Source organism: Clupea harengus, chromosome 8, assembly GCF_900700415.2.
Source record: "Clupea harengus chromosome 8, Ch_v2.0.2, whole genome shotgun sequence".
NCBI classification, from domain to species: domain Eukaryota; kingdom Metazoa; phylum Chordata; class Actinopteri; order Clupeiformes; family Clupeidae; genus Clupea; species Clupea harengus.
In genome coordinates, this window is record NC_045159.1 from 17,085,885 (window position 1) to 17,113,047 (window position 27,163).

General features: G+C 43.6%; 1 protein-coding gene across 6 annotated transcripts; it reads right to left on the reverse strand.

Moving 5' to 3' along the window:
- On the reverse strand, positions 1-27,163 carry aff4 (AF4/FMR2 family, member 4). Of its 6 annotated transcripts, none has more exons than XM_031572166.2 (21): positions 26,871-27,163; positions 17,192-17,318; positions 16,279-16,329; positions 13,989-14,792; positions 13,767-13,811; positions 12,122-12,208; positions 11,823-11,862; positions 11,661-11,730; positions 10,473-10,565; positions 8,310-8,454; positions 7,287-8,165; positions 6,871-6,956; positions 6,501-6,738; positions 5,403-5,494; positions 4,787-4,850; positions 4,291-4,427; positions 3,896-3,967; positions 3,321-3,414; positions 3,195-3,229; positions 2,758-2,975; positions 1-2,517 (listed from the first exon to the last, which is right to left on the reverse strand). In XM_031572166.2, exons 2-21 carry the CDS (start codon positions 17,312-17,314, stop codon positions 2,390-2,392), a joined length of 3,501 nt encoding a protein of 1,166 aa, XP_031428026.1. In that variant the 5' UTR covers positions 17,315-17,318; positions 26,871-27,163; the 3' UTR covers positions 1-2,389. The 6 variants fall into 6 exon arrangements, with proteins under 6 accessions (XP_031428026.1, XP_031428025.1, XP_012683100.2 ...); XM_031572165.2 differs by lacking the exon at positions 26,871-27,163 and adding an exon at positions 20,528-20,641; XM_012827646.3 differs by lacking the exons at positions 16,279-16,329; positions 26,871-27,163 and adding an exon at positions 20,528-20,641.

Here is a 27,163-nt window from a genome sequence, read left to right on the forward strand (position 1 = left end):
TGTGTGTGTGTGTGTGTGTGTGTGGGTTTTGTGTGTGTGTGTGTGGAGGTAGGGATGACCAGAGAGCATCTTCCTGTGAAACATCTGTTTCAGAGCCAGGCACTCTCTGGGGGGCCCATGGGCACAGGCCTGTGTACAGCTCTGGAACCGGAGGAACTTATAGGAACTATGGACATGTCTAGCAGCACAGAGGTCAGACGTCAACCTGGGTCCACTGCCTACCTCAGTGCCCTTACCTCCCCAGCTGAGGCAAACGACCCAGAAACACAGCGAGTCTGGAACTGATGCAGCCCCGTTCTGGGACAGATGATCTGTCCCAGCCTCAATTAGCCTGAGGTGCAACTGCTACACCTGTCCTGCGTGTTGTTGTCAAGGATGTCATACCACAAGGACAAGGCCAGAACAACAGAGCTACACAGAAACTACACGTCCCATCATGCAATGTGGCTACGTCGCAGTCAGTCTCCCGACAGGTTCTACTGACGCCGAGTGAGACAAGGACACTGAGCCAAAGGTCCGAGAGACTGACTGTGGCCTAGACACATCTGCTCTGCTCTGCTTTACACAGCCTTAAATTTCATATAATGATTTTTAACTGGCTGCGGACTGGTCACGTGTCTGACCCGGGGTGAGAGAGACAGAACAACTGCATAGTGTGTCTGTCCACTAACCACAGTGTTGTTTATCTCATGGTCTTGAGTCATGTACCATAATATAACAGTTCAGATCTCTAGTACATTCATTCAAATCAAGTGAACTAAAATGGATGATATCCTTCAAGAGAGACTCTGGAGTCAATTCGTTTTAGTTTTAAAAGGTTAAAAAAAAGAAAAGAAGAAGAAAGGTAGTTTTTAGTGCAAGGTATAGATAACAGGTGTTTTCAGCACACAACATAGAGGACTGCCCTGAATACTCTACAACCTACAATACCATGTTTTGTTTTGTTCTTCCACTTCTCTAGTTAAGGAGCTGGAACAGTTCTACAATATGACGACCAGCGAATCAGACGGTTTGGTGGATGGAGGGAAGGAGGGGGAAGATGTTTTAGAAGTGAAACGACAACACACACACACTCTCTGTCACACTCACTCACACTCACACACACACACACACGCTCAATCTATAGCACATACCATAAATATATTCCGTAGATGACTTTTCATTAAATGATCTGTAATACACAAATGACGATTATGCCAAGAAGGGAAATTCATGAATGACATTAAATATTTAAATACTTTCCATATACAATAGAAATACTTTACATTTCTGCGCTCTAATTTCAACCCTGTTTGAAGCCTTTTCAGCTCCGTAAGCGTAGGTAGGACTCCGCTCAAAGCAAGCTCTACTCTGTATAAATAAAATATAGTTTGGGCCATGTGTGTGATGTACAGAAGCATGATGCTCCTGCAATTAATAAAAATAAATCTGTGACTGAATAAAAAAACCATGTGCATGCTACATTTTTACTGTTCAAACTGTTAACATGCCAGGCTTAAAACGTCTCAGAATTGAGAGTGCATCGGGGGCCATTTAGCATGTTCACTCTCAACGGCCAATTCTGCCTAAAACCTTTCAAACAAAGAGAGTACAATTCGCAAGGTCCTCCGCGCTCTGCTGTGCCTTTGAAAAAATAATACAAATGTGCCACCCAGTGGAACGGGCATCTAAACGATGCATCGGTTTAAAAGGAAAAAAAAACAACAACAAAAAAACATTTCATTAAGGAAATGAGCATGTCGACGTGCGTTGTCCTATTTTCCTGTATATCAAATACAAGGCACAAAACCGATAAAGGACAAAACCTCAGTTTTAAAGCACATTTGGTTAAGTGGGAGGTACTTTGGTTAGACAAAGCCAGAGAAAACCCAATTTCATGCACATTTGTTTGCTGCTGACAAAAAAAGAAATAAAGACTATAAAAATGGCTTTGCATTAAAATGCCTTCATCCTTGATGATGGATCGAATAAATACTTGAATAAAAACCAAATCAAGCCAATGATATGGGAGAGCACGCAGGACCAAGAGGAGACTGGGGGTTTGGGAGGGGGGTTCCTCAAGAGGAGACTGGGGGGTTGGGAGGGGGGGTTCCTCTTGGTTGTTGGAACCGACCTTCCGTAATAAATATCACAAAGCTGCTTGGAGCCGGGGTTTCCATATGGACGAGAGTTTTAGCGTCTTTTTTTGTTTTTGTCGCTGCTGCTGCTGCTGCTGCTGCTGGTTTTGGCAAGCTGGTGCAGATAATGAACACAGTGTGAGATATGTCTGAGGCAGATCGAGCCGAAGTTAATGACTGTTTGTGAGTTGCTGGGCTTTATAAAACAAAAGGCCCCATGAGTCCCAGGCTCTGAGAGAGAGTCGAGTGAGTCCAGCATGAGAAGAGCACCTCTACGCGACCAGCTTGGCGTCCTGACGCAGCCAGGCGAGGCCCTGGCGAGTGTAGCGCACCAGATCGGTCATACTGCTCGTGTTGAAGATCAGCGCCCCCATCATCTTCTCCAGCTCAATGAAGAACTCTGGGAGGGGAGACAACATGAGAGATATGAGGGCACAATAGCAAGAGAGAGAGAGAGAGAGAGAGAGAGAGAACAGAAAGAGAGAGAGAGAGGGAGGGAGAGGAAGACAGACAGAAAGGGAGAGAAATGGGCAAGTGAGTGAGAGAACAGAAAGAGACAGAGAGAGGAAGACAGACAGAAAGAGAGAGAAACGGGTGAGTGAGAGGGAGAACAGAGCAAGAGAGAGAGAGGCCCTCCTACCTTTCTGCGCGCTGGCTAGCTGCTCTGCCTGGTCCCACACCTCGGTGGCGTACAGGAAGTTGGAGGTGACCTGCACGTAGCTGGCGGCCATTTGGTGGATGCGCTGGGGGATGTTGACAGACGAGGAGCTGCTGGGGTTGGAGCTGCTGGAGGAGTAGCTGCCGGCGCTGCCCGGGGACAGCTTAGGGGACACCGGAGACGGCATGCCCGCCGCTTTACTGGGGGGAGCACGCGCAGAGGGAGAGAACACAGTTGAGTTTCAGAAGTCCTCCATTACACAATATCTAAAATCACTTATTTCACAAAAAATAAAAACAACAAAATTCACATCATCTTATACAGAACCTGGTCATAAAAAAAAAAAATCATAGAAAATAGGAAAGAGGGAATAATCAGAAAGTCCTTCAAATAAAGAGCTTTAGTGAAAGTCCACTTACTTCCCCGGAGACGGCGCGTTGGTATTTAAGGAGTTCTGCAAACACAAACACAGCAGGCGTTACACTCACACCACAAATAAAACGGAGGCACACAAACTCTTTAGACCCGAGGAGAGAGCAAATTACCTTCAAGTGGTCGGTGAGTGTTTTGGAGTACTTGAGTGCGCTCTCCTTCCTCAGCTTGAAGAGCCGAAGGTAGAGAAGAGACTGACACCTCAGACTACCAGGAGAGAGGAGAGGGACGAGGAATGAAGATCGAGGGAGACAGTTAATGTGTTGTTTTATTGTTCCTTTGTGCTTTAGCAACACTGTATGTCAACTGCCATGCTAATAAAGCAACTCAAATTAAACTGAACTGACATGCAGAGAGGGACAGAGAGAGACAAAGACAGACAGGTAGGTAGAAACACAAACAAACAATTACAGATTGGTAGATAGGCAGACAAACAGGTAGAGGCGCGCGCACACACACACACACACACACACACACACAGGCAAGGGAACTAGCAATCAAAATCGAGAGAGAGACTGAGAGAAAGAGAAAGAGACAGACAGACAGACAGACAGACAGGGAGGGAGGGACAGAGAGAGACAGGGACAGATACACAGAAACACAGATACACAAACAAATACAGATTTGACTGACACAGATAAACAGACAGACAAGCCTACAAGCCTGACGGACGAGCCAGGTGACCTACCAGAGGACGGCCAGTCTTTTGTCTGCAGATGTGGCGTCTGGGGCCATGTAGCTTTTGAGTTTCATAGTGTATCTAAAGCGCCAACACGCAGACAAGATGGAGGTCAGAACTAAACTCAAATTTCAGCAGTCACAGTGAAAACTACAAATACACATGCCATCACCCAAGAAGTAAAAAAGCTAACTTTACTCATAGTGATCAATACCACCCAATACAAGACACCTATTGTCTTTACAGTACAAAAAAGGGTTATACTTGTTGTATTGATCAAGTACGTGAGCTGTGTTGTATTATTAGAGTGTGCTGCAGATATTTTAATGCAGTGTATGTAAAGCATGGTGACTGGGCTACACACTTGCATATCGTGCAATGCATATCGAAGCTTATTCTCTTACTTGATGAGCTCCACAGTCTCTGCGTACATAGGGAACGGAGACTTGGCCTCCTGGGCACTCCTCTCCAAGGCATTCCCACACTCAATGAAGGACACCACGGCGTCAAGGTAGTACACAGCCTTTTCAAACCTGTCCATCTGTGCAGGGGAAGAGAAGGAAATTATATTAGAGTAATAATATTTAACTTTATTTGTATAGCACCTTTCATGCAAAACAATGCAGCTCAAAGTGCTTAAATATGCTAGATATCTTCAGTCTAGTCCAGTCTAAGACTTATGTTAAAAGTACATAAGTGGTGATGGTTGGCTTGTGCTGAGTCATGCTTCTGAATGAGTTATGGACAGTTTAAAAAGTTGCTCAGCAGGTTTAGAAGTATGTGAGTGTCAGGTTGGCACAGAGACACACGCTCACCACACCCAGAAGTATCATGGCAGAAATACGATATGGGGCACGTCTGACATTTGAGAACAGCTCCGTAGACCATTCAGCGCCTTACCAAAGCATCAGCGTTGTGTTTCAGCTTCTTGGCCTCCTGTAGGTAGTGATCGGCAGAATGCACCCTAAAAGAAGAAGAACGCCAGTGACTCAACTTCCTACTTATCGGGCGACAACACCCTAACCGCCCCCGCGTTTCCACATTTTTGCTGGTAGTGGAAGTGTGACATCAAAGCCACTTAAAAGGAAACTTTTCTCCATTTTAGGTCAAAATTTTAACCAGGGACAAAAACGATCGTAATCGGTTCAATATTGAGATTGTGTTATAACCAGCAACCGCAAAATGGCTATACATTGTAATTCCATGGGGCAAGCGGCTGCGTCAAAGTTAACCACTTGTCTTCGCCACGGACAGGCTCATGTTACTAAGTGTCTGACATCATGCAAAGGATCCCTACAGCGATAGACCCCGAGTTAACTCAATAACAGCAGAAAAAAAAATAGTAATTAGTCATTTTGTACAGTCTGCACAGCATTAAACTAAGCTATGCCCCGTCCCACCACTCGTGCCCACTCGTGCCCTCCCCCCACACACAACTGCCTCCCCAGTGTCAATGACATTTTCTATTTCTGACGGCAAACATCTCTACATCCCACTATAGACATGCGTCCCTTACCGGTCTTCAAACAGAAGCTTGGTTCTTGACTTGGAGCATTCAGACTGCTGTGTCGCAGACAGCTGGCTCTCACTCATCTTAGAAGATTTCTCCTGAAGACAAAGAAAACTAATAAATACATGCAGGAAAAACTGATCTACCTCTTGTAGGTCTTCATGTCTTGTCGCAAGAGACTAAAGCAAAAGTGACCAAAAAAGGATAACTACACAGTGGATGTCCATTGTCTAGGCTGGTATCAAACAAGCAGTATACAAACGAAATGTACCAGGCTGGCATAGGTCTGTAAATGACTATTTTTAAAATCAGTAGTTTGAAACGATTTTTTTTTTTTTTTAGTTAATAATTTGTTTGGTGAAGTTACAAAGACTAATCCAATGGCAACATGAATAAAAAAAAAACTTGTTAAAACACGTATATCAAGGTTCAGGGGTTAGATGCTCATTGGCATGTCTTCACCATTTCCCACAATCTCGCAAAGCACATATTTATCTATTTGTTTAGGGTAAACAGTAGGTTAATGTTAACCTTTCCCCCAAAAAAACAACCCTAACCCGAGTGAGGAGCCTAGGATGAATTTTTGATTTCGCTTTTTTAGCATGTAGCAGTCCAGTACAGAAATGTGGCAGCAAGCTATCCATCTACCTGCATAATCACAAACCCAGTGTAATGTGTTTGGAATGGCACAGGTATACGTCATGAAAAGTGCAGAAATCCCAATTATATGGCCCCTTTCCAGAACTGAGGTGCCAAGAGGATCCGACTGCATAATTAATAGCCTAGTGTAAGTGCAAAGGCGTGTGTTATTGACGTGGGTATGTTATTGACCTGGGTATGTTATTGAGGTTCATCGTTTGTTGTTGCTGCCGCAAGGATTTGTGGGACGGTACCATCTCCTGTCCTGACGTAAAAGGATGCTCCAGTGTACCCAGCGCTCCAGTGTAAAAGGAGATTTGAAGGGAAGCACTGAAGCACCTTTCCTAAGCATTTAGAGAATTCGACCACCTCTTGACCTGGCTGCCTCAGAAACTTCCGGGTCATTTCACTCAGTCAGGAACCTCTCTACGCAAAAACGACCAATCAAACGGGGCCCAGCTCTACCTTTCCGTCCCTGGTGCTCCTGCCCTGCTTGTCCTCTCTCCTGTGCTTGGAGGCGGGGCCGTTCTTTGTGCTGTGTCCGCCCTCTTTGCCACTACTGGCTCCGCTGGAAAGGGAGGTGGACGATTGGCTGGTGGTGCGTTTCCGGCTCTGGTGCTCCGCCTTGGGTGTGCGCTGCAGGTTACCAATGGAGGGCGAGGGCGCCAACTCCTTTTCCTTCTCCGGGCCCCGCTTGGACGACCTGATCAAGTGCACCACAATTACCTGTCACACTTCAGCTGCAGCCTCATCATCAAAGACCATTCAATTTGAACCGATACAAATTCAATTTCATTAATGATATATGCCATTACACACACACACACACACTTACTCTTTGCTGCTGGACTTGTGATGCGATGAGGCCTTGTCCTCCATTCTGGATTTTTTGCTCTCTGGCTTCGAGCTCTCATCTTCATTCTACAAAAGTAGAAAATCAGGTCAAAACGGATGTAAGACTGAGGGGATACAATTTCTTTTTACAAAAAAAGGATCCATTCAGTCCTGGTCTTGAGCTTGGTCAAAATTGAAACATAAATAGGTCAAGTTCATCAAACTGTGTCACCAAGTCTCCCTTCTCTGGAGTAATGCAATATAGAACCAAAAGAACTCCATGTTCAGCCTAAATGTTCAAACATCTAGAACATCATTGTGTAATTGTGTTATTTCTCCATGGCTTTTACCATCTATCAGCATGGTCGGCCGTGCCAGCAGTGTTGTAATGTTTGTTTTATTTGTGTGCGTGCGTACCTTGCCGTGCTTCCTCTTCCCCTTGCTGGAGGTCTTCTCACTGGGCGGCTTCTGGAGGTCCTTCCCATCTCTGTTTCCATCGCCGCCGCCGCCATCCCTCTCCGTCTTGATCTGGTCCAGCTCCTTGTAGAGTCTGCCGGGGACGCGGGAGAGCAGGCTCAGGTCGATCTTCACCATTAGCACCTGCCGGGTTGGGAAGCGGTCCTCCGGATCGCTGAGCGGCGACAGCAGCTCCTTCTCTTCCATGGGCGAGAAGACGCAGACAGGCGTGCGGATGCTCTCCTGGTACTTGGGCGTCTGCGACGAGGACGGGATGCTCTCATTGCCTTCCGAGTCGGACGAGTCCGTGTCCGTGTCCACAAACTCTCGGGACTTCTGCGGCGTCTTGGTGGGCGCTTTGGTCTTGCGCTTGTCCTGTGCTTGCCGCGGCGACTTGGGCTCCTTCTTGATATTGGGTTTGCGGGGCCCTTTGCTGGGGGCCTTGTTTCGGGGCGTGGGAATGTCCTGCGGGGTCTCGCTCTCCACCATCAACCCCCCCTTAGGCTCCTCCACCACAGGGGGCTTCTCTGACTTCTTGGGTTGTTTTTTACCCACAGTCCTTCGCTGCCCCGCGCTGCTATCGCTCTGGGCAGGCGACTTTTGCCGCCCCCGGCCATTTTCAGAGCCCTTCTGGGCTGGCCGCAAGTCCCGGCCCTGTGTGGGCGCGCTGGCGTCTTTTGACCCACTCTGACCACCGTACCCTCGCCCCGACCCCTGCTCCCGGCCCTCTTTCCTGTACTTGGTGGGCACATTGTTGTCCACTGGTGACGCTGGGGAAAACTTGTTGACCTTCTTGAACCAGTTATCCAGCTGCCACTTATTGGCTGTAGGCTGCTCCGGCTGTAACCAAACATAAAAACACAAATGAGCAATGATGCCACAGTCATGTATTCACTCCATCTGGGGCTTCACATTTCGCTTTGTTTGTTTGTTTGCTTACTTTGTTTGTGTGTGTGTGTGTGTGTGTGTGTGTGTGTGTGTCACCTCTGGTGAAGCAGCGCGTGGAGGCTCGTTGGTCTCACTCTCACTGGAGCTGCTCTCACTCTCACTGTCCGAGGCCGAGCTGCTCTCAGAGCCCGTGTGGCTGCTGGAGTCCTCCCGAGAGTTCTCCGCCACCTCCGCCACCTGACTGTGGAACGCAAAACACAGGAGGTCAAGGGTTAGAACCTGCTGAGGGGCTAGAACCTACCAGTGTTAATTTCGTTGACGAAAACTATGACGAAAAATATTCGTTAACGACCTTTTTCCTGTGACTAAGACGAGACTAAGACGTGACGAAAACGGATCTTTATAAATAAAAACTATGACTAAATCTATTTTAACTTTCGTTGACGAGACGAGACGAGACGAAAATGTTGGTGGTTGACTAAGTCACAATTGTTTTTTTTTTCTAAACTTGTATGCACATCATTGGTTGAATGTTGCCTGGTCCTGTATCTATCCCTCCTCCACTCCCTGAGATGGCCAGACATGCAAGTGACGCCCTATGGCTTAACGTTATGATGGCTGAAGTTCAAGCACTCGGTACTGGAAGACAAATAAGAATAGATATCTGGACAGTCTTAAATTATAACTTGACAGAAAATAAAACACAATGCACCGCAATAACCGGAGAGAAACCGTGTGGCTTCAAAATAGATGGGAAGAACACAACAAGAGGCACCTGAAAGCGCACAAGACAACCCTGCCATTAATGCCAAGGTAAATTAGCTAGTAACTGTCAATGATAATTAGCTAATGTTAACTAGTTATTCGAATATATTAGCCAACGTTAAGTTAACTTCAAAGGGGCAGTCGAGTGTATAGGTTGTGTCAGCTTGGATAACTAGCTAGTCATTTTCGATTGAAACCTCCTGTTTGGCTTGGCAAATGAGTTCCAAAACTTTTAGCTAGCTAACGTTGGCTAACTATGAGGTAGCATAGCTAAGTTATACTAGCTATCGATAACTAGCTAGTAAACACATTGCAGAATGGACTATAGGACAGGCCACGCATGACATTAATCATGAAAAAATAAATTAATATGTGATTGGTTTACATATCCTTGTCTATTTATGCAATTGTTATTACCACTACTTTCAACTCTCAAACTATCCGTCTAGCTAAATACTGTATGTTGGTTATCAGATTGCACAGCAATTCATATGGAGGATATGTGGTTGATTTAACTAAGGCCAGGTAGGCATAGTAGTTGTATTGTGTTATCAGATCATTTGAATCTTCAAAATCTAGACTTGATATTCTCTTATATTTTAATGATAATACTGTTAATTAAGTATTGCCTTAAAATTATTATTTTCATTGGAATTCAGCTGTAGGCATAGGAGATCTGTATCTTAGAGACTAATTGCATCCACAGTTTACGTACTGCAAGCTTGACTATTATGCAGTTGTAGACACAACACAAGGGGTCCCCAGGCCTGAGAAGGGATTGAAAGGAGTTTAATGTGACTATAAGATGGACTTAATTTTTTGTTTAATGTGACTAAAACTAGACTAAAATGTAATGAGACTTCGTCGACTAAAACTAGACTAAAATGTTCTGAGTTTTCGTCGACGAAAACTAGACTAAAACTAAGCAGGATAAAAATGACTAAAAGTGACTAAAACTTAGATGCATTTTCGTCTAAAGACTAAGACTAAGACTAAATCTAAAATAGCTGCCAAAATTAACACTGGAACCTACTTAGGGTTAGAACCTGCTGGGGTGAACAGGGTTCTTTCTGCAAACTTAGCCATTCAGGCAGCCTGCCAGACCCATACATGGTGAAGGAACAGCATGGGCAAATTCTTAGAATCAAAGGGTTTCTGATTTCCAAACAAATATAACTCATCAAACACCACCTACAGACTTTTGTAACTGACAGAACCAACCATACAGTCACAACATCATTCACTTTTCATGGAATGGCCTAGATGTGTAGACCAAACACCATAGACCAAGACTTTGCAAACATTCAGTATGGATGCCTGTGTTGCTCAATCAAAAGACAAACTGATGTGGCGTCACGACACATAACACGACTGTACTCAATGTCAGCTTTTGCGGTTTTTCTATGCGCCTGTTTTGTAAAATATTTTAGAAATACTTTAAGACACGTAAACCATAAATGCCCGTGAATGGCCCAGATGTAGTGGTAGAGGTACCTTTGGGGGGCACTCCGGGGGGCGGTTTTGGTGGAGTCCTGCTCGCCGTCACTGTCCTCACTGCTGCTAAGCTTCAGGTCGTCCTCCAGCATGCTGTAACAGCAGGACATCAGTCTTAGCCCTGCTGCTAGTAATCTTATTAGCACTGCTACTGGTACTCTTATTAGCACTGCTACTGGTACTCTTATTAGCACTGCTACGGGTACTCTTATTAGCACTGCTACGGGTACTCTTATTAGCCCTGCTGTTGGTACGGTTATTAGCCCTGCTGGTGGTACGGTTATTAGCCCTGCTGCTGGTACGGTTATTAGGCCTACTGCTAGTGCTCTCATTAGCACTGCTGCTAGTACTCTTATTAGCACTGCTGCTAGTGCGCTCATTAGCCCTGCTGCTAGTACGCTTATTAGCACTGCTACTAGTACGGTTATTAGGCCTGCTGCTAGTGCTCTCATTAGGCCTGCTGCTAGTGCTCTCATTAGGCCTGCTGCTAGTGCTCTCATTAGGCCTGCTGCTAGTACTCTTACAAGCACTGCTACTGGTATTAGCCCTGCTACTGGTACTCGTATATGCCCTGCTGCTAGTAGTCTTATTAGCTCTGCTACTAGCACGGCTACTAGTACTCTTATTAGCCCTGCTACTAGTAGTCTTATTAGCACGGCTACTAGTACTCTTATTAGCCCTGCTACTAGTACGGCTACTAGCACGGTTATTAGCACGGCTACTAGTAATCTTTTTAGCCCTACTACTAGTAGTCTTATTAGCACGGCTACTAGCACGGTTATTAGCACGGCTACTAGCAGTCTTATTAGCACGGCTACTAGTACGGTTATTAGCACGGTTATTAGCACGGCTACTAGTACTCTTATTAGCCCTGCTGCTAGTACGGCTATTAGCACGGGTACTAGTACGGTTATTAGTACTACTGCTACTACGATTGCAATTACATTAAAGCCCTCGGCACACACGATCAGAACATACATTTACAGGGACATGGTGAGGCAGTAGTAGCAGCAGTAGAAGAGGTAGTAAATGTAACGGCAGCAGTAGATGTAGCGGTGTAGTCATAGTAGAAGTTTTATTATTATTATTAATATTACTACTACTACTACTATTATTATTATTACTATTACTACTTTATAATTATTCTAGTCGGTCTTCATCAGATGTATTGGGGCGGTGTGTTCTTACTTGGCCTGGTCGCCCTCACAGGGTTTAGAGGCATGAGTGCTGGACGAGCCCTTCCCTGCGCTGCTCCTCTCTGAAACACAAAACCACAAGCGTTAGTGTGGGCTCTCTCTATGACTCACCAGCCACTGAAAGGTGCTGTTTTAATGCAACACATGTACTTACTGCTGTGTCCTCCACTGCTGAAACTTGAGTGTTGGGAGTCCTTCAACATGTAGAAGTACATAAGATGATAGATAAATAAAACAAACAAATAACCAAGGAACTCAAGACATACGGTAAGTGATATAAAGTATCATGCGTGATAAACGTATTATAGATAATTCTAACATCTGCTATGTCTGCCCGTGGTTAACATTAAAATATTACTTACCACAGCTAACCATCATCACTAGGCTAACAACTCAATTGCAAAACATGTTCATGAAAACTTTCCTAGTGAAGATGACGCGAGCGGAGCTGACCTTTGTGGGGAAGGGAAATTTGGATGGCTCCGTCTTGCAGGGAGTGTGAATGGCCGTCAGTGGGGGAGGCCAGGACTGAGTCATTTCCTGCAGGGATGACAAAACGGCATTAGGACACAGACACGGACACAGACACAGACACATAAACACACGCACGCAACAACATGACGATATCTGAAGGTGCTTGCCACAGAGATGAACACTTCCTACAGAACACCTGCCTTGGTGGTTCAAAAGCTATCCCCCAAATAGCCCAGACTTGCAGGATGACTACTTTGTTTCACAGTATTTTACTATATTTAATTAACACACCAACTGACTTTATACTTCTACATATAAATTGATATATACTGTTGCGGTTAAAATTTGCATGATAAATGCAATTAACGCAACTGCCTGAGTTTTGTTATGATTTATGTTATGTGTATATGTAAGTGGTTAGAATATTTGGGGGCATTCAACGTGCACCTGACACGGAGCTTAGTTGAATTTATCAGCTTGCAAGTTTTTTGAGCACTTCAACTACAACTACCCCAACGGGCTGAACCACATTCTAACTACCAACCAGCTGACCTAGTTACTAGCTCCTTCCAAAAGTCTGTCTATCTTCTTCTCTGCATCAAATCAATCCCCATTTCAAAATAAAAGTCCCTTCACACGTTGCGTGCTGTATGACAAATATGCCTTTCAAGCGGACATTCGATTCTGATGGCCTTGATGGTCAGGAGATAATCTGTGTTCAGTGCAAAAAAGATGCAAAAAGAGTCTTAAGAAGAAAAGAATCACATCAAATGGTGCGATTAATTGTTGTTGTTTTTTTAAATCGACTCCCAGCACTAATACAAATATGCTCATTTCAAACATCAGAAAAAGGTTGACTAAGTACAACTGAGAATTTCATGTAGGGCCTGTAATGGCAGAAAAACGAAAAAGACTGTAGTGAATACTTAATTTTAGAAACATTAAGTTGCAATATCATGAAATCACAATTACTTATATATCAAGTCATGATATGCACTTGTGCCAATGGATAACTTCCCAATCTCACACAATGGTTTCTTGTAAAAAAAGCTCACAGCTACACAACTGATTCAGGCATAGGACTTTGAGAATGAACAATCAAGGTTTTAAAGACTGTCAAATTAATGTGTTGCAGCTTTGACAACACAAGACAACACACTACGAACCAGTGTTCATCCGAGGCCTTGAGCTCGTGAGATTCAGAAGTAAAAATGCAAACGGGGACAGAGAGTGAAACACATATTCTCTTATTTGGCCAAAACAGCACCCCAAGTTTACAAGCCTAATTGACTTGAGAGAAGTTTCTGCTGTGACGCAAGAGAAAAACAAGGTCTTAAAGCCACCTTGTGTACTTCAGAAGCAATGTTATCAGTGTAGACGTTTGTACTAAAATAAAATGAAAATCACAATATTAAATGAATATTGTGATACTTGGTGCCATTGTATCGCGATAATGTTGTGCCAAAAAAAAATCGTGCTGCTACACGGTATTGATTTTTTTCTCCCACCTCTAATAGTTTGGCATGCTAATAGGTTTTCATTACTATTGCTAAACGGAGGATGGCCTCCATATATTTGATGATAATGAGCCATCAACAGCATTAGTTAATAGTATCAGCCTTACCTTTAAGATTTCATCAACGCAACTTGAATCTCCCGTCATGGACCCCTACGACATTAAATATCCAGTTAATATCAAACCTGAAACTATAACCCTTTGTTTATAAATAAATATAATATTTTTTTTAAATAACAACTATGTACCAATACTTTTAATACTACTTGAGATTCGAATACTTTTCGCAACTAGTGCCAGTTTAAGGCATTGTCTAAGGGAGTGTTGTACCTCTACAGATGGCGTGGGGATCTTGAGCTTGGCGAGCGAGGCTTTGCCGTTGGACTTCATCTCTCCGGCGCTACTGCTGTGCGACTGTCCGCTGTACATCTCCGTGGAGCCCTTGGGCTCGGCTGTCTCCTGGCCGTCCATGGGCCGCACGTAGGCCGTGGGCTTCTGCAGCATGGAGCTGGGCTTGGTCATGAGCGAGGGCGGGAAGGCCTGGGTCGTGTGCTGGCCCGTGGCGAAGGTGTGCACGCGCGACGGCGAGTCCCAGCTGGGCTCACGCTCACGCTCACGGTCTCGCGGCGACTTGCGGTAACGGTCCTTGCCGTGGTGCTCGGAGCCCATCGAGCGGGAATGGCTCGACGAGCTTATGGACGAGCCCTTGGTCGGGCTGGACGTGTGTCCCTTGGACTGGTCCGAGCTGTGCTTGCTGGATTTCTTGCCGCTGCCACTACTGTAGTCTTTCTCGTGTCTTTGGCTGCTGCCGCTGCCGCTGCTACTGCCTCCGGCTCCACGCTGGCTGCCCTGGAGCCCAGAGCGCTTCTGCAGCTGGGAGGAAGACGAGGAGGTGCTGGCCGCGGAGACTACAGGAGTCCATTTGCTGCTCTGGCCGCCACCTCCGCTGCTGCCGCCACCTCCTCCACGCTGCTCGCCATATAGTCCTTGGCCTGACTTCTCCTCGGAAGAGGAGGAACCTGAACCTTTGCTCATGAGTTTGGAAATGGGGGTTTCACCGATTGTTTCTTTCATCTCGTCGTAGTTTCCTAGCATGCTCTGGATACGGCTGGATAGTTTGTCTTCTTTGCTAGACTGCAGTGAAGAGACAGAAGGAGAAAAGAGGAGACCGTAAGAATCTTAACCCCCAATGTTTTTTTTGTTAAAATTAATGATTTTCTCATCATCAGCAGGTTTCCCTTCTACCATTGTCAAACTTAGGACACTATAGAACACAACATGAGTTTCCTTGGTAACACAGCATTTGCATTCCAATAACCAAGCTACTAGGGAAGGGCTCTTAAATGTGTGCACCAAACACACATTACATGTGGGGCAACAGAGACAGTACATCTGTAGTATGTGGTAAATACAAGTCATCTTCTCTGCATTACATAAGAGATCCTATCAATTGGCCTCAGAGAAACAGACAAAGAGCCACGGATAGAAAAAAAAAAAAAACAGTGGCCTGCTATCAAAACGATCGCCTCTGACAGTCTCACAGGAAATATAAAAAACATCTCCCGACAAACACCCGATCGTTAAACTCTTAAGTGCACCGTTATAAACAAGTGTCTAAAAAGACGGCAGAAAGCTTTTTTAATTTTTTTTAGGTCCATTTTGAACTGCGCTATCTGCAATATAGAGGAATGCCTAAAAATAAAGAAAATAACTAAAAATAAAATAAATAATTATTTATCTGGAACATCAAGTCCACATGCTGCACTGTAGTTATGTAACAGGCTGTCTGAGGACAGGTTCGAAGCACCATCACAAAATGACACTGTAGCGCTCAGAGGAGCCTCGACATGATTATGTGCTGGCTGATATTTAAGCTGCTCTAGATTACGGCCCTGATTTCTTGGTCACATCAGGCAAATGTGTCCAGAGCTTGTGTAAGAGTCAGTACAACCCAGGGAGGGGACCTCTGAAAAAGCCCTTCTACTCAACACCTTTTCCCAGGATGCTTGGAGCTTCAGAGGAGGTCTTAGGTGTGTTGTGTAAACTCCGAGCGCTCATCTCAGAGGGGGAAGAGACACAAGGCAACTCTACAGCTCGTGCCGTCTGACATGGCTGTCCCCATTTCTCTAGCCGTCACATCCTATTGACACTCATGCAGTGACGGGTGCCTTCCACTGAGATGCAACCCCCCCCCCCTCCTCCCTCCATGCGCTAAGCTGTTTAGTTGCAAAGATTAGCCAGAGGCAGACAGAAATCCTATTAGTCAGCAGCCATCATAGTGGCCAGTCCCTCAGTCTTGTTGGCTCGCTGTGATGTGCCGAGTGAACACGCATCACTGAGCCGACCAGAGATAAATTCAGAGAGTATTTTCTCTTTTACAGTCTTGTGACTGAGGTAACAAAGTTCACGGTTCTCATTTACACATGGCAGAGAAAGAAAAAAAAAAGCAGTGTACACATTATGCAAACCAAGATGGAGGATGAACACACACAGTAAAAAATAAATAAATAAAAAAAGTAGTAGTGTCTGCACACTGATTTGGAACTTCCATAGGGATTTTACAGCTAACTTTTGAAGGCTAATTTTTGACACATAATAACTGGAAGAAAGAGATGCTTACCCTTCTAGAAGTTTCCTGATTAGTTAACGTCTGGACTGAGTTAAAATTTAGCTGTTGATTAGAGAACCCAGAATTGGATTTTGTTTAGACATCTTTTTTTAGTGACCACTATCAACATGTAAAAGTGTCTGTCACAAAGTAAACTCATCAAAGACTCATCCCCCAGTATCTTTAAAATCAGTGTGCAGGCCGACTAGCTCTCTTTTTCTGCCCACCCCACCTCCAGCTACAAGCCCCTGAGGGAGCGGTGACTGACTGGCTGTCCAGCCTGACCTTCAGATCCTTAAGGGTCAAGCCATCAGATTTGTAACTGCTACTCATCTTAAGAGGTGATCAATACTTCAGTTCCATGGGTGGGCATATACTGTAGCTGACTTGCCTCATACTCAGGGGGGAAAGGAGACCACACTCTTAACGGGAAGTGGAATGGCTGAATCTGCAGTGAAGGCATGTCTTGTGACCCCTAAGGACACCCACCCACACACCCCTATCCCCAGAAGGGGTTGCCACTTGGAGGGGAGGCCGTTGAAGACCTGCTGCTTCAGGGCAAGGACAAAGCTGCTAGGTAAGAAGCTATAGGGAACCTGCAAGGCTGCACTTACCTCAGACTTAAAATATAAAACACACACCCAGACACACACACACACACACACACACACACACACACACACACACACACACACACACACACAGACACAGACACACACAAGAACATGCTCCCACACATGCATACACATGTACACGCACAGACACATACACACACACAATCATGCATACACAACAATGTCAGCTAGATTAAAAAAAAAAAAAAAAAAAGGTCATTCAGGTTCTGGCCATTTCACACAGAATGGACTTCCTGTAACAACCAAAAATAAAATAAATAAATCAACAAGGAATAGGAAAACAAACTTACAACTTTATAAGGCTCAGGAAAGAGAGGGGAGTTAGCTGGGAAGGCCTCTCCTCCTTGCTGGATCTCTTGATTTCGCCTTTCTCTTTCTTTCATTCGGAGCACATTCCGGTCTTCACGGTTCATGTTGCTAACAACAGAGACAGAGTCACTAAGCGTGGAGGAGAGAAAATTGCAACTTCCAAAGCTTTGACTCTAAAACAGCAGTTGTATCCACTTTCATATCACCAAAGAGTACAAAAGCAGACAAAATGATCATCATCAGTTCAAAAACTCACTGTTGAGCTAAGGGTTAATTTAGCTTGACCGCAGCTAATCAAATACAGTCATAATTGAAAAGGGATATCCAACAGGGATTGAAGAACTACAAAACAACTTGTGGCAGAGTATATAATTCCCCAAAAAAGGAAACTACGTGTAACCTACGGACAACTTGCAAATGCCCTATTTATTTCAGACTACATTACTACCTACCCTCTCCAGTGTAAATCTAGACAGTGCAACAGCAGCAACAAGGCGAATACCACAGCCAACCAATCACATGAGATTAAAAAACGATAGTCATCTTTTACACCCCCCTCCCCCCAGATAGATTATTGGAGCAGAGTGTTTCAGCGTTATTAAATTACAATCTTATAGTCTCAGGAGGCTGAAAACAGGAGCTTTACAAAGCTCGACTTGACGGTGAATGACAAACTACCCTACAAAAATGTTCCATCACCAGACAAAAAGTATGTGTGAGAAGCAGATTAAGACGGTCACAAAAAGTAAATGAATCCTGTACTTGACAGACGCTGAAAACCCTTAAGTCGATCGAGGAAACTCTTATGTAAGACTCACTGTGTCCCTCACCATCGTAACAAAAGCAATTCAGTACTGACAACACTCCTGTTTAGTCGTGGTCGAACCTTGGCAAAGCATCCCGCGTTTGTTTCCTAAGAACATAAAGCGTTGAACATTCACAAATGGTTCAACTAAATGATCAGGCATATCTAAGCATTTAGCTCTCTACAGGACAGGTTTTCGCCTTTACACCTTCCCATGCCTGTGAATGACAGTAAGAAGCGACCACAGTATACCAACACAGAGGGATTCCAAACCTTTCCACAAAACATCACACACACACACAAACACAAACATACTTACACACAAACACACACTAAAACAAACAGACAAAGTCAAATAAGATAAATACGAGAGGAAAATCTCATCTCATCTCATGTAATCAGGAAGACACACTTGGCACACAGACCACACAGCCAGAGGAAGAGCCTAGGTTCATATTTAAACGGAGAGGGACCGAAGATGTTCAGAGGGACAATTTAAGGATCGAGGGGTAAAGCTATACTGTACAATTTCCAGGATCTTTGTTAAAGTGACAATGAAGAAACAAACAAAATGTACGGATGTGAATTCAGCGCAATGGTGGCATTGTCACTACATTGGGTATTCTGGTACACTGCAATCACCACCTGTGTTAACTGTCTGTTTTGATGCTGTTTACACAAACAGCATCAAAACAGACAGTTAACACAGGTGGTGATTGCAGTGTATATATCTAGATATATATATATATATATATATATATATAATTAAAAAAAATACAAAACTAGTTTTTAGGCCATCTTTACTTTTTTTTGGCACAAGCAGACCATAAATAATAGGACCTGGACTCATCATATACTAACCAGAGGAATGCTCCTTCTCAAAACAGAGCTTAATTTAGAGCAGAGCGGACACAGTTCCTGATTCTGGGAAGCCCTTTGGGCAAATTTCAGTCTGCATTCTGCTCCTTGGAAGGGTGGAACTGCAGGGATCGATTTTGAAAGTCAACAATACAAAGAAGCTGATGCAACTGTAACGTTTTGAAAGGCTAATAAAACTACTACAAAACAAAAATCATTAACTTCTGAATTATTTGATGTAAAGGGAGTTTGTGAAAATAACTCTGGTTTGGATCCTTCAAAAAAAAGATTTTACTTTAAATTTTAGTCAATCTACTTCATGTAGAATAGCGCTACTACTTTCCCAGAATGCCTTGCTATTCTATTTACGAAATGGGACATCACTGTGGCATTACAATGATCATACTATTTAGACTGTTTTTTTTAGTGTCTGAGCCATAAACATGTCTGCTGTTCAGGTAAGGGCTGGGCACACTGGGCTCCTACGCTCTCATTTGGCCAGTCTGTCACCTGTGTGCTCGGGCTTTTACTGCCCTCCTGGTCTGTCACCTGCCCTCCTGGTCTGTCACCTGCCCTCCTGGTCCGTCACCTGTGCACTTGGGCTTTTACTGGCCTCCTGGTCTGTCACCTGTGCGCTCGGGCTTTTACTGCCCTCCTGGTCTGTCACCTGCCCTCCTGGTCTGTCACCTGCCCTCCTGGTCCGTCACCTGTGCACTTGGGCTTTTACTGGCCTCCTGGTCCGTCACCTGTGCACTTGGGGCTTTTACTGGCCTCCTGGTCCGTCACCTGTGCACTTGGGCTTTTACTGCCGTCCTGGAAGCGGACACCCTGGCTCTCAATTTCGGCGAACTTCTGATTAGTTAACTAAATTGGTCAGGAGCATCACAAAGGAATTTCTCTGCTGTGCAGATGGTTCAATAAGCCTGGCAACTGAGTCTGTGAGCACCTTTCAAAACGGGAGACAAAGCTGCCTGCAGTAGCTTTCATTACAGCGGACAAATGAATGAGTCTCAAACACGATTTTAAATATTCCTTCCTTTATATCAGAGAGGAAACTGGTAACCATCTCTGTTTCATGAAGACATATTTCTTTCTTTAATTATTCCCTGTATAGTTTAGCATAATGCTGCTTTATATGAGTTTCTCCTGGGCTGTCCTGTAATTCTTTTAGATACATTTTAAAGTGATGCATGACAATGACCAGGCCCTCTCAGTCCATTTCCACATAGGTTAATTACTTATGAATAAATAATACAACTTTGACATTTTGTATAAATATGCCAACTTGGAATGCGTCACTGGAACAATGAATAAATGTAGACTTTTGCTTATCCTTGGTTGTTTCTGTCTGAAAATGAAATGATTCATGGACAGCTGTCCATTCATATCAGGTAGGGAAATGTACCTCATGAGCCTCTTCATTCAACTTCATGTGTAAATGGTAACTAATAAAACATAGGCCAACACATAAACTCAGTTAAGAAGAGGCTAAGTCTATTTCACATAACACAAAAAGATCCATCTTAAAAAAGGTACACTGCTGACATATCATGGTTGTGGTAACTAAAGAGGGAAATAAAAACAATAAAAAACAGTCGACACACGGAACATGGCTGAGTGCTGAGTGTTGAGCAAGGAGGCTGCAGCTGCTTACCCCATCTGAGAGGCCATGGCCAAGGGCTGTAAACCATCGGAAAGGAGTGCGAGTCAAACTCCGACAGAGTTTGAGTACCCTAATCAAATGGTGTTCTGCTGAGAAAGTTACTCTCCTAACCGAGGGCATTCATTTTGAGGCGTTCATTTTGGGTCCCGTGGCGGCTTACAAGGGAGGCGGCTGACACAGAACTTCCTTGGTGTGCTGATAAATCTCACTTGGAGAAGGGTGGTTACGGATTGCTCATGGAAGACACCACTCGCAACAAGCCACGGGGGTGCCCGGGCCAGGGACAATGAAGCTTACGGGAGACTTCTGTGAAAGACCAGGGAAAATGCTCTTGAATAAGCGAACCTTGCCTACATTCTAAGTTTAGTAAAACCTTCCTTGTGTGCCCTTAAAATAAAATACTAATCCAATTACTGTCACCTAACAATCGCGTGTTCATTTCTTTAGTGTTGTGTAGACTCCACACTTCTAGTCCTTTTGATTTAATTAAAATGCATTCATACTGAAATATTTATTTCTGAAATAAAGTCATGCAAACAGAAAGGGGAAACTGACTCTGCATTGCAGCAGCAACTGAAAAAGTTACACAAACTCCTGTCTCAGGCACACATGACCATCTGCTACCTACCTCCTTTCCTGATATGGATCGCCCCTGCTGCGCCATATAAGGAGATGTTATTCTATGCAAGTGAGCCTCACCTCCTAGTGATCTCATCATTCTGAGGAATGCCGAGCCAATCAGAGTGTCTGTTCCAGTAAACATTCTCCCTCCCCCACCAAAAGCTAGAGCGCTGTAGCAACTTTTCTAAAGTCCTACTACTACTACTACTACCTGCTCTTTCCCTCTGCCAGGGCTGACACTCAAGTTTCTTTCCGTCATGACATGAGAAGAAATACAAAGCCCATGGAATATATTTCAACAGTTATTTAGACAAGGATCTGCCAAAACAACAGAGCCATTTCAAATGTAGACTGCATTTAGATTATTTATGCAAAGGGAAAGAACTGCTTCAGTAGCCATGCGAAGGCACACACCACTACCTCATTTTCAAGTTCAGTGGCTTAAGCAAAAGTCAGTTATGTGTTTACCTTTAAATCCATCACCAAACAAATCGGCAATGTTCAACATCAGGCACACTCAGGCCAGATGGGCATGAAAGGACACACACCATACTAATCACCACTGTTCAAATAATGTTAAGTTACATTTTATTCATGGGGGACTAGACTAGAGGCATACAGAATGATCCAGGATGGAGATCATAAAGCAAACATGGCCAGGAGGAGAGGTTGTTGTGGTGCTGAGCCTCCAGGCTTGTCCGCTGGCTTTTATGTGCGTACTTTGAGCCACTTAGACTGGTGATCTTTGGCCTGTGTAAATACTGGATTTTCTGTCGACTCAAATATGGTCATTTCCACTGCCGTTTTAGACTACGCACACTGCCTCAGTCACAGAGTATTACGGTCACAGATACTTAGTGTGAAAATAACATACATCTCAAAGGACATTTACACCACGTTATACGGGCACCACCTCACAAGCAGTTATGACATGGCTAACTGCATACAGCTATATTACCCATCAGCAGAAGCAGTCCTTTAAAAGTGAAATTGTCATAGTAGAGTATTTGTACATCCAATACTGATGCTGTTATCCATCATCATCCAGCACATACCATGCCGACCCAGTCCTTAGTTTTAAGATTGGTAAAAGGCTTGGGAAATATTTTGCTACTGGTGTGTTTAAAAACAGAGTGTACCTACATTTTTTTAAAACATCCCCCTGTTACTTTTAGTCTTTATGAGTAACTCACATGGACAGGGACGTGAAAACTCAATAACAATCGCGATATACATCTAACCATCATTTCTTTTAGCACCCGGCCATGTCTGTGCGACATGCTTGAGTAGACTAGCCTCCCTCATTATACAGACTTCACTAAACAGGATGTGCTGTTAAAATAAATGGCATGATAAATATGCCAACTCACAGGCCTGTTGTATACCAAACTGTGTACGCACATCCTCCAAATGCATGGTGCCAAGTAATTCCCCTACTATGTGGGTTTTATAGTTCATGCTACGGGTGAAGGGAAATAATCATTTCAGTTACAAATCAGGATTCTTGATAAAAAAAGATGATTCACTAAAGGCTTACTGATGCAAGAATATCTTGGTATGTGCAGATGCTTTTTAGCCCCAGGATGACCTTACACAAAATAACCCTGTAAGAACAAAAAAACTATTCTCCAGTTAAGGGACCTTAAGTTATTGGGAAAGATATATAGCGTCTCATCTACACTGTATGCTTTCAGAATTAAAGCAAAGTCCTCACAGGCCAGGCTCACCACTCAGCAGCCATCTTGACAGCGCCTCTGGGGAGATCAGGCTCCTTTTGAAACGAGCGGGGACAGACTCGTAACTCATAACAGAATGGTCAAACAGCCCTCAAAAGTATATAGTTCTCTGGCAATTTACACCCCTAGTTCATGTTTTAACAAGCATGTGTAGGCTATCTATTTCCAGGTATGGGCCTAAATGTGTAGGCCAAAATATGAGAGCCAAGAAACTGCAACATATGCAAGTCAGCCTGGAGGTCAGAGAATGTTGCCATGAGACTAGACTGGAAAATAAATTCTTTATTGAACCTTAAGTTCAGAAAGTGTCCTACAGGAACCGGTATTACTCATTTCACCCAGCCTGCCAACTGCTCGATTGCTCAACTACTGATGTCAATAAGGCATTTTTCCACTCCTATTTTAGGGGAGGCAGCACCTTTAGGCGGTTTTCCCCTGCCGGAACCACCTCTGTAGAACCTCGTTCAGGACCGGTTTTTGGAGGGTGAAATAGTGCATTCCAATTCTACAGGAACGCTCCCTGAAGTTGGAGTTCTAACTCAGAAAGTGGGACGAACCACCCCCCCCCCCCCCCCCCCCCCACCCCCCGCATCAACTTTATTAGCACTGTTGTCAGTCGTACACAAAATACTGTTCCATTTATATCTGTGGACATTGTTAACATCTAGTAACAATTGCTGACAACAACAATTGGTATTCCATTTGTTTTCCAACTCGTAAACCAATTGGCATTGCATTTGTATCGCTGTCAACTCATGTGCCATGTCATTCCCAGGTTGGCGTTCCGAGGTAAATGGAATGCACCATGAATTCCTACTCCAGGGTAGGTACTTCTGTGTGGCCCTGACACTGCTGGGTGACGCTTGCAGTGATGGTTGACGCTTATTGGTTAAATGGGACATAAGTGGAACACAACAACAAGCGCCATTTTTTTTAAACCAGCAAGCTTTTCCAGAGGTTACGTGGTGAACACAGCAAAATCGATTTTAGCTTACATAGTTAGTTTGTTCAGGTTACAGTCACTTAATGAAACCAAGCAAAGTGTCAGCATTATTTTGAAAATGTCTGTCTTTAGAACAGGCTAATGTTGGTGCTGCTGCCGCCTGAGAAATATCTCATTATTTTGTTACGCTCAGAACTGGCGTCACGATCGAAGAGCAAAATACGAGGCTGCGTCACTTGTAGGTCTATAGTTGCTTCACTGTAATGGAAACGGAAAGACTGAAAGGGACGAATCCTGTAAACTTTGGAAGTGCCCAGAGTTGCTACAGTGGAAAAGCACCTAATGAGGTGTTAGGCAAATCCACAATAGGCTTTGGCTCAAAATTCCAATAATGTATTAGGGGAGAGCAATTTGTACTAAGAATTATCACATTCCAACATTATTATTGTTACAGCACCTGGTCGATCAATATTCAAAACCTGTTCTGTACTACAACAACAACAACAACTATGCAACTGTTGGCACTGCACCCATTTCCTGGACTCAACATTGTGGTCATGGTTGCACTGAAATCATACGTTTCTTTCGTCTGATAATAATGATTTGCCTGCCGATGCAATGATGCCACGTACACAGTCATTACCAAGCCCTGAGTAGAACGCATGAACCTGATAATAGCATCCTGACTGGTGTAAGTCTATTTTTTCCACTCTGAACTCCACCTAATACCCTGAAGTTATTAATCTGCTCAGTGTAAAGAAAATAGGCTTATATTCGTGCCAGAAGTCAACCCAATCAGAGAAGCAAGTAAATCCCCTATGTCCACTGTAGAAACACTTGTGCACCTTCCTCATTAAGGATTCAAAATCCAAAATATGACACATGATGCATCTGATACAGGATGACTCGCACGCTCTCAGACAACAGTAATATGTGCAAATAGTCTAAACTGATAATGTAATCTAGTCCTTTTGGCAATTTTACACTTCCCAAAATCCCCTCAAAATCCTTTGCCACCAGAACTCCCATTTACAGTGCCACAATATCCTTATTTAGCATACATTATGGATTTTTACAATTGTCTTTAGTCTGGGGCCAAGTCCCCCGTTTGTCCTTGAGAAACAACCAAGTTAGCCCTGGATTTGCACAGCATATTCACCAACAACTTTATGTAGGACATCTTTGCTTTGGGCTTTAAGCAAGTACAAAGCAGTGTTATCCCAAAGAAAAGAAGGACTGACATCACTCGTATGATAATAAATAGAATTCTAATTCTATGGCGCAACACTATCACTGCAGCAAGGTAACCCATGCTTAAGACAGCCTTTTACAAAACCATTACTGTCTTTCTTTTTCCCCCACAAAGTGTCATTTCCAAATGCTCCAATTGCTCATGAATTCAATTTAATCTTTGGTTGTCTTGTGCTCTGCATAAGTTAACCCTAGGCTTTGTATTCCAAGTCTGAATACTTTACTCATAAAGTAATGGTTAAGGAGCAAGTGTGTGGAAGTGGAGCTTTACTCTGGTCTCAGAGACAAAAGCATAAACAGATTAAAAATGTTAAACCAAGTATTCAAACTATGTTTGACTGGCCTGCAGGCATGTTGAAGTGCAATTTGTGTTGGGGTGTGCCTCAGTAGCACGCACAAATGCACAGTCTACATAACATAAGAATCCACAGTTCTGCCTTTGATTAAATTCTTATGGGGAAAAGTAGGCCTGTATATTGTTACCACTACAGCTAAGAACTTCCTGGATTTTCGCCATTTTGGAAACACAACGGGCTTCCACAGTCATGACACAGAACGCTGTAATAGCCTAAACTTTGAAAACCCTTCAACCTGCAACCTCAGTGGTATCGACAATTGTTGACAAAAGTTGTTTGTAAATGTATTGATCGGTCATCCTATTTCAGTACGACATGACAACAATGAGTTCATGTTTGTTGTCAGTGTTTTTTCCAACAACATAAGACTTTTACACAATTAAGTTTATCACGGAAAATATTACATGTCCTAGTAACTAAGAAACTAAGCAGTGTAAATAGAAAACTTACATAGCCAACTTATTTCTGTTTACAATGGGTGCAAGTGATAATGTAAGCTAATAACGTTAGTTGATTAAATAGGATTAGATAACGTTAAAACATTGTTGTTACTCCGATCGTTTGCCATCTAACGTTATTATAATGTCGACTAACGTTTTTCAGACTACATCTTTTCGACTCATCAACATTTACATCGAAAACACATCTCAAACGTACAAAAAACTGCGTAGCTAACGTTAGCTTACTATCTGATGTGTGATACGTTAGCTGTATACCTGTGTAGCTAGCCAGCCAATGTTAGTTCCCTCAGATGACAATTTAAACGAACAACAGTGAGTTCACATGGCTGTGTTAAACAAATTCCATAACCAAATAACCTTGACTAATCACAAAGGCCATCGCATCTAAACACCGAATCGTGACAACAACCAGTGGGAATCTGGGTCAAGGAAAGTTAACCTACACAATATATTTGCTGGTCGTCGTGCCAGCTAGCTAGTTAGGCTAACTATTGCCTACTGTAACAAACAGTTGTGGCCACTAACGGGGTAACGTTATTTCTATTTGTCGTAATAGTCTAATGTATAATCTGAAGCAACCTTTTCAAGAACTGTAACGTTATTCCAAATACAAGACAAGCCAACTGATAACAACAATGTACGTGTTAGCGAAGTTAGGTATCAATTCCAAGAAATTGGCATATGAACTCAGCCCAAGTAGCTTTGGTTGTAGCCTGTAGCAAGAAAACAAATCGCGTTAGCTTCTATGATTCATCGCTAGTTATGGGGAGCATAATGGCTAACAAGCTAACTAATGGCTAACAAGCTAGCTAGCTAAATTAGCAAACCAATCCCACAAGCTAAGTTAGCACCTTGATTAGGTGGTCATTCACAGACATTTTCAAATGTACTGAAGGTAAGAATTATTTTTACCACATCTATTGGTAAAAATAAAACAAATGTCGAGATCGTTCTTAGTCGTCTTACCTCTTGTCTTCTTTAGGCCCAAACCATTCTAGCTATTGGAAAGCCTTTCCCTTTGTCTTTCTTCACTTTCCAGTTTAGCAAATAGACCTTCCGTAAAATGACATCAACGAATTCCTAAACATAAATAATTGTAAAAATGCTCAATCGCCTCCATCTAAGTGAGCCATGAACCGAGATGGCGTATAATCGCCATTGTTTTGCCGGACAGTTTCCCCAACAAAACCTCAAGAACACAATCAAGAAGAGAGTCGATTGAAGCAACTGGGTGGTTGATTTCGATTCCTGAACTTAGT

Excerpts from the sequence above, each read along its gene's own strand:
- aff4 (XM_031572165.2), bottom strand. Across the intron at positions 16,330-17,191 it reads TTCCTGAGCCTTATAAAGTT|CTAAATTTTAACTCAGTCCA; the intron begins GTAAGTTTGTTT and ends TCTAATCAACAG. Across the intron at positions 12,209-13,766 it reads GCGTTGATGAAATCTTAAAG|GAAATGACTCAGTCCTGGCC; the intron begins GTAAGGCTGATA and ends TCATCCCTGCAG.